General features: G+C 49.3%; 1 protein-coding gene across 1 annotated transcript; it reads left to right on the top strand.

Annotated features, from left to right (window-relative positions):
• Nucleotides 1-1032: 1032 nt before the first annotated feature.
• Nucleotides 1033-7669, top strand: LOC311189466 (TOG array regulator of axonemal microtubules protein 2-like; the record flags this gene model as incomplete). The annotated part of the gene is made up of 10 exons (XM_084261130.1): nt 1033-1172; nt 1864-1969; nt 2491-2726; nt 4112-4270; nt 4651-4768; nt 5705-5808; nt 5947-6151; nt 6363-6579; nt 7119-7205; nt 7428-7669. 10 exons carry the CDS (start codon nt 1033-1035, stop codon nt 7667-7669), a joined length of 1614 nt encoding a protein of 537 aa, XP_084117256.1.

Genomic DNA, 7669 nt, shown 5'->3' on the forward strand with positions numbered 1-7669 from the left:
GCACTGTGGAAGTTTGGTTGGTTGGTTGAAACGCATCCTGTCCCTGTGCAGCCGCTGAAACTGGAAAGCAAAAGAAAGAAAAGCCCTACCGAGTTTTCCTAATGCTTTCTGAGGGAAAGCATAACTGCACTGGAGGTGCTGGAGGTCAGGTTAGACAGAGCAACCTGATGTAGCTGAAGATGGACTAGATGGCATTTAAAGGCTCCTCCCAACCCACAGTGTTCTACGATTCAACGATTTTTGGGGTCACTCTCTCATGTTAGTGTGCACTGGGAGTTGTTTGAGATGACAAAGGGATGTGACCTAGCTCCATCTGGGAGGAATTATATATATATATACATATAAAATATGACATATATATATATAATGTTATATATATATATAAAATAAAGCACCTCTCACTGTATTGATAAACATTCTTTGCAATCACTCTGCCCTCAAATGTAAGAGCAGGAGTCAGCCTGTCAGTACCTCAGCACTGCTGCTTCCAACTGATTAAAAACTAAGCAAAGACTAAAAAAAGCCCTTTCTAAGCCCCCAGCCACCCTGCCCACCACTCTCCACTTACAAGGTCCTTTTTGGTCTCTGCAGGCATTCACCTACCACCTATCAAGGGGGCAGTTTGCAGTGACCCCAGCACGAGCGATGCGTGCAAAGAGCAGAGCTCTCTTTCTGCCTCCAGGAAGGGTGTCACCAGGTGCCCACTCCCCAGCATCCCTGTCACCCACCAGCGTGGCAAGTTCCAGCACAATTCCTCAGGTGAGCCCACTCCACTGCAGCCCCACCACCAGCTCTCTCCTTGCACAAGAAGCACAAACTGCCTCATTCCAGAAACAACTTCTTTCCCAAGAGCACGCTAAAATGTATGTGCACTCAGCTCCCTGCGTTCTAGAACATTTGAAGCAAATGGAAACAGAGGCACTCTCAGATTCAGAGGGTGACACATCACACTGTGCCCTGGGAGCTGCTCCTCAGGTGGGATGCCTTGCCCCGGGGTATGCGATGCTGATGCCTGACCCTGTCCTAACAGGGATGTCGCAGCCTGCCACTGCTCTGGACTTCCTGGACTGGGAAGAGGAGGCAGAGGAGGGAAGTGCCTGGGAAGTCAGACCCTTTGCTGAACCACAGCAGGAGCTGCTCAATGCCCTGACATGGCTCAGCAGCGATGACTGGTAAGAAAACACCTTGTTTGCTCTTTCTCCCTGTCAGTGTGCAGGTAAATGAGAAGCTTTTTTCTAGTGCCTCCGAGGCCAGGCAGCTCAGATGTCCGAAAGGAACTAGTGAAACCACTCCAAAGCAGTCCCAGTATAAGCTTTTGATTTGCTTCCCTATGTCCTCCTGCAAGTGAGTCCTGCAAGTGAGCGCCTGCAGGGAGTTGCTTTTTCTGAGAAATGCACTAAGCCATGGTGCAGAGATGCCCAGCCTGTCATTTCCCCTGAAGGAGGGAAGAAAATTTTTTTAAAAAAGGTAGACACAGACAAGAGTAGAGTCCTGAGAATTCCAGAGGCATGTTGGTTGTCCTTTTGATTTCTGGGTCAGCATCGAGTCACTAGGGCTCCATTCACACTGAGATAACGGTGAAACCCCTTCCACAATCCTTCTCCTTGTGCAGCCTCTTTGTCTGGCCCCTCTCCCTTTTCTCTTCCCCCTTCCTTTTTGGTGCCCTGTGAGGTGCAGAGAACTGCTGCAAGTGTGGGAGTCTGGGTTAACACTCAGGGACCGCAGTGGGGAAGGGTCCCCAGTCCTGGCCTGCAGTCCCAGCGAAACAGTGAATGTATCACATGCCAGCTGACAGCCTGGGCATTTCACTGCCCAGTTCTTGGGTGGGGAGAAAAATGAATCTTTCTTGAAATGGCTTTTCAGGGAGCAAAAGGCAAAGGGACTCTTCAGCATCAGGTGCCTGGCTATCCGCCACTCCGAAGTCCTTCTTCCCAGACTTCGTGATGTTTCTTTGGCAGTTAGCAAAGAGGTAAGAACAATGTGTTGAACTGTGTCCCCTGTGCCTCATCCATGGGGCGTAGAGTAGACACGTGCTTCTTCCTTTACTTCTCTACTCAGTGTCTGCCTCGTAGCTATTAAGAAAATGAGGCCTAAAAATGGCAATATGTCACTTGTTCTGTAGGATCTGTCTGTACATATAGATATCCTGACTGGCACGGAGGGCATCTGTCTGCCTCCTCTTTGAGCTATTTAGCATCTTGTCCCTCGATCTTAAAACCCAACCCTTGCTTTAATGAATTTGCTTGTCTTCATAAAAGGGCCTAAAATCCAAGCAGTAAGCATTATGGGCTGAGCAGCACACTTTATGCTTAGGCGTTCGGTCTCCTTCAAATTGTATTGTAAAAGTGAAGTTGTTTGTGTCAGAGTAAGTGTGTTTCTGTGCCTGTGGTCTCTTCTGCTTGCTCTTACTGTGCTTCCTTGGCCTTTTCCTGGGGGGAAGTGAGTACCTTTACCGGGTGATTCTTACATTTCCCTTCATGACTTCCCCAGGTGAACAACCTGCGGTCCAAGGTATCTCGCTTTGCAATTGGCACACTCGGAGAGCTCTTCAGGACCTTGAAGAAGAAAATGGACCATGACGTTGATATGATATGTCAGGCCTTGCTCCAGAGGATGGGGGACTCCAGTGATTTCATCCAGAAAGGAGCCAGTCGATCCTTGGGGCTCATGGTGCAGAATGTGACTCCTGCACGAGCCATGACTGCTCTCATGGCGAGTGGAATCCAGTAAGTAGTTCTTCTCTTCATGCTATCGTTTGCCTTTGTGTGTGTGTGGGGAAGGGATGGGAGGCAGAAGGGGAATGCTGGTCGGGAAGGGTCCTTTCTCCTGCACCATGCGTGAACCCGGTGGTTAGGTTCTCTGGTCAACTTCACTCCCTTTGTTTTCACAAAGGGAGGAGGGACAGTGGCAGTTCCAGCAGTGAGCACCCTTTGATCTTTCGCAGTGCTAAGCACAGAGGCACAAGTTAAAACCCAGCATCATTATCCCATTAACTTGAGAAATAAGGAGGTTCATTGCTGGCACACAGAGCGTGTGGGGGAGAACCTGCTAGGTGCAGCACAGCCTGCTCAACAGGCGGGGCCCCTGCTGAGAGAAGCCTGACCACCACTGTCGTTCCAGCTCCATTTTCTCTCCAAAGTGCTGCTGCAGGTTAGCCTTAACCTGGTAAGCCATTTTACAGGCAGCTTCCCAGGCTGACACCCAAGGGATAGCTGAAGCAAGTGCTGACCATCAGATCTTTGTGCCGGGCCTGTTTCAAACAGGCTCCCCACCCTCTGGAAAGGACAACGTGGCTAAAACGACCGCTACCCTTTCCTCAGCTTTGGAAAAGGGCAAAACATTGCAACGTACCTCTTCCCAAAGCTCAAACTGGTTGTGTGGCTGGATATTCTGCAGCTTCCTGCCCCACAGGGATTTTTCCCGCCATTTTTTGTCCTCGGCTGTGCAGATTTGCAGGTTTCTCTCTGGCGCCTGCAATGGGCCTCTGTCCCCCCACCCCACTGCGGTGACTGTGGTGCCTGCAGACTTTGTTACATTTCCTCACTCCCTTGTCTAGGGGCAAAAAGCGGCTGCTTGTGGGGTTTTTTTCTCCTAAATGTGATTCCCAGAGGCACTGTGGCCGTTGCTCATGGGCTCGGCCTTGCTCAGCGGCACGTCCGGCCTTGCGCCCGGCTGGCGGTTGCTCTCTTGGGCCTGCAGTAGCAGCTTGCTGCTTCTTGCAGAAGCTGCCCCTGCTCCCTGCCCCTGCAAAAGCAGAGTGGAGATAAACAGGTGGGATAAGCCTGAATCCTGCTGCAGTTCTGTCAGTGTCCTGGGAGCCCCCTGACCGGTCAGGATGAATTGTCTTTCCCAGAATTGCCTCTCAGACAGAGGGAAATGAAAGGAACTGAGCTGTCACATAGTCCAGGGAGCTGGAATTCCTCCCTTTCCCTTCCTTTGTAAAATGCCAACGTTTGTATTTATCTGAGGCCAGGATCTTGTGCAGGTGGCAAAAGCTGCAGCGAGAACACATGCCTCCTCCTCAGCTAGGACAGGGAGCATGCTGTGAGCAAAGCCTGTGCTCCTGGCTTTCCCTTTCCCTCTGTTCCAGTGCTTGTTCTCTTGTTTGCAGGCACCGCAATGTCATGGTGCGGAAGTGTGCGGCTGAACACCTCCTGACGACGATAGAAACAATCGGGGCTAAGAAGCTCCTCTCAGGCAAACACATTAATACCGACGAGCTGGTGAACACGGTGGTGAGGCTCGCTCAGGATTCTCATCAGGACACAAGGTGGCGATCTTGATCAGTTACAATTTCATAGCGCCAAACCCAATCCCCCCTATTTCGATTCTTAGTTTAAATTACTAGATGCTAAGAACACACAAGCAGCTAGCTGCCCCTCTGCATACATGTAGTACAGAATCGTAAATAGCAAGCGTGAGGCGATTTAGCCCAGTTTCTCCCTCAGCCAGAGAAGGGTGGCTTCCTGGGCAGTGGCAGTAAGTGGAACTAAGTATCTCTTTGCTGAATAGGTAATAGGCATTACACGTGACGAGTTTAAGATCTCAGCTTATTTCATGGGCGCGTTTTCCTGGCTTATTGCCAGGGGAGAAGAGACAGGAACGCTCAGATGCAAAAGCAGCCATTCCTTTTTCTCTTTCCTGTGTCAGGTATTATGGACGGCAGATGCTTAATGTATTGATGAGTCATCAAAATTTTGCCAAGTATTTGAACCAGTCTGGCCCCTCACATGATTTGAAACAAGTCATGGAAACAATCAAGAAGAAAGTAAGTACTTAGCAGGAGAAATGCCTCTTTTCTGCAAGAAGTGAGAATACTCATGTGAGATTATAGATACCCGATCTTATTTCTTCTTCCACTGAATCGTTTTGATCTTGGGAATGAAGTGTTGCACCTCAGCCTGTTTATCTGCAGACAGTGAAGGAACTAGTATGGTTAGAAATGATGTGTGTGGATTCTGAAGATCAGCCCCAAACAGGAAAGGGAAGGAGAAATTGCAAATATACAAAAGATGCACAGGGCAATCACAATCCTGCTGTGTTGTCATGTGCTGTGGAGCTGGAGGAAGCTTCATCAATTCAGCATCCAGAAGAAACTCTCTCCCCTGCCTCCACTTTCCCCAACCCTCACCCCCATTCCTTTTGACTTACTCTGCAGGAACAGGGAGAGTGAGTGTGAACCAAATTCCTCTTTGTGCTCAAGACTAATGAATTCAGGATTTTCTACTGCTGCCCATTAATGTAGCTTCATCAATTCAGCATCCAGAAGAAACTATCTCGCCCGCTGCCATTTTCCCTACCACTATCCGCCCAGCCCCCCGCCACCCTTCCTTTTCACTTACTCTGCAGGAACAGAGTGCGTGTGAACCAAATCAACACATAACACAATGGGCCAACCTCCAGAGAGTCAAATACTTTCCCACTGTTCCCTTTAAGAAGGCCTGTCCCCTACCAGATTCCTTTATTCCTATTTGTGCTCAAGAGTAATGAATTCAGGATTTTCTACTGCTGCCCATTATGGTAGCACCTACAGCCTTGTGTTTCTGAAACAAAGAGTAGACATCCCTGAATCGCTGGCATCTCTCCCTCTCTACGACATGTTTCCCTAAGCATGTCTTGGTAGCCTTGATCCTGGTTTTTACTTGTGTTCTAAGCAAGTACTTTAAAATTTGATAGTCTATAGCTTCATGTTTTTCTTCTATAGGGAGTGGAAGGTCGTAAATGTGAGGCTCCATCTGCCAAGGTCCACAAGAATCCTAGGAAGAGCAGTTCAACGATGCCTCAGGACGAGCTGCCTTCTGATGGAGGGTACTGAGCACTTCCATTCTATCTGACAAAGCACACGACAAGCTTTACCAGCCTCTTCCTCAGGAAATTCTTTCTGGTAGAGATGAGGCCGGACAGAGGTTGTTGCCTTGTCCTACACATCTTCCTTTTATTTTTCAGCTTGAGATGTGGCTCTGACAGACGCCTCTTACCCCGTCGGGCTGTGTGTCACAGGTCACTTCAGACTGCGGAAGAAACCAACCAGCTGCAGGAGCTTTACAGGCTCCTGTCAGACAAGGATTTTGAATCAAGACTGGAGGGAGTGGGGCTCCTACTAGAGTACTGCAAGAGCAGCCCCCAGCTCCTTTCCAACAACATTGTCCAGGTACATAGGGGATCTCTACTGCTCCTTCCCCCTTAAGGCCCTTCCCAGCCCTTAGTAGCCCCCCGGGAAAGCAGTGACATTGTGCTAGCAAGTGCTGCCCTGACAGGAAGGATTGAGTTACCCGGTTATCTTGCTGGGTACTTGTTTCTACATCCCTTCTTGAAAGAAAGACATTTGAATCCAGCTTTCATCTTCTTTGTTTTCTGAACAGATTTTTGATGTGTTTGGCCTGAGACTTCGGGATTGCAACAAAAAAGTGAACCAGCAGGCACTAGAGGTCCTGGCTTTGATGATACCCATGCTCAGAGATGCCTTACACCCAGTGCTGGTCTCCCTGGTGCTAGCGGTCACTGAGAACCTGAACTCAAAGCAGTCGGGGATTTATGCTGCAGCCACGAAGGTGCTGGAAGCATGCATTGCTCACCTAGGTAAGGCTGAGCTCTGACTCCTCTGCCTCGGAGCCAACTCAACCCCGAGTCTGCTGATAGCTTGTGCTGTCTGTGAAAAAAGTTCTGATGCTGCAAGGAAAACTTTGCTTGGCTGATCAAACTGGTGAGGCTGGACTCTTGCAGACCAATGCAGGCAACAGTTATGGACATGGGGACGTGTCAGCTTTCTCACCCTTGTCCTTTGAGGAGAGAGAAGGTTGCTTCTGCAAAGCTCCAGGAGGTTCAAGCTCTTCACTGCTTACATGTGATTTCAATTGTGAGGGCTCTGATGTGCAATGTTTAACACAGCTGCTTGTAGAGCACTCAGGTTTGGATTGACAAATGTGAAAGGAGAAATTTTCTTTTTTAATTTCATAATCCTCAAAGTAAGCTTGAGGAAAACCAGAAGAAAAGGACTCAGAAACTGGAAGAATTTTATTGTAGAAAGTGCCCTTACCCTTGCCCTCCCTTCCCCCCTCTTTATATTTGGTGCCTTAGAACCTCAGAAGAGTGAGCAGAAATGACTGTTTCTCTTTCAGATAACACGCTGATGCTGCAAGCCCTGGCCCAACGAGTGCGGTCGCTCAGTGGCCAAGCTCTGCTCGACGTCACAGCACACATCTCAGGTATCACCTGCTGCAGTTGCTCTCCCCTTCTGAGTCAAGAAGTGTTGGAGGGACTATTTAGAGGGAATGCCTTGTCATAGTGGAACAGCTGATAAAGCGTGTCCCTCCTGCAGAAGGCATATACCAAAATGTATTTGGCAGGGGTTTGTCTGTTCTGAAGTGGGGTATAATACTGTTGTTTGCTTTAAGGTTGTTAAGAAGCTTTTCTTTCTTGCTCGACAGAGCTTGTGACATGGGTTTATCCCCGGAGACCCCAAGCTGCCAAGCTCTACGGCCTGCCCACTCTCTGGTTCCTCTTGGGAAGAAGCGTCCTGCCTGTGCGGAGTGGCAACATCAAGGCTGTGGTGACCAAGCTTGCAGTGGCCCTCTACCAGCTGATGGGCTCCGAGCTGCAGGAGTGCGCTGCCAGCCAACCTCAGCATGTGGCAAAAAGCCTCACTGACATCTTAAGAGCTGAATGCTGA

Source organism: Gallinula chloropus, assembly GCF_964237585.1.
Source record: "Gallinula chloropus genome assembly, chromosome: 3".
NCBI classification, from domain to species: Eukaryota; Metazoa; Chordata; class Aves; order Gruiformes; family Rallidae; genus Gallinula; species Gallinula chloropus.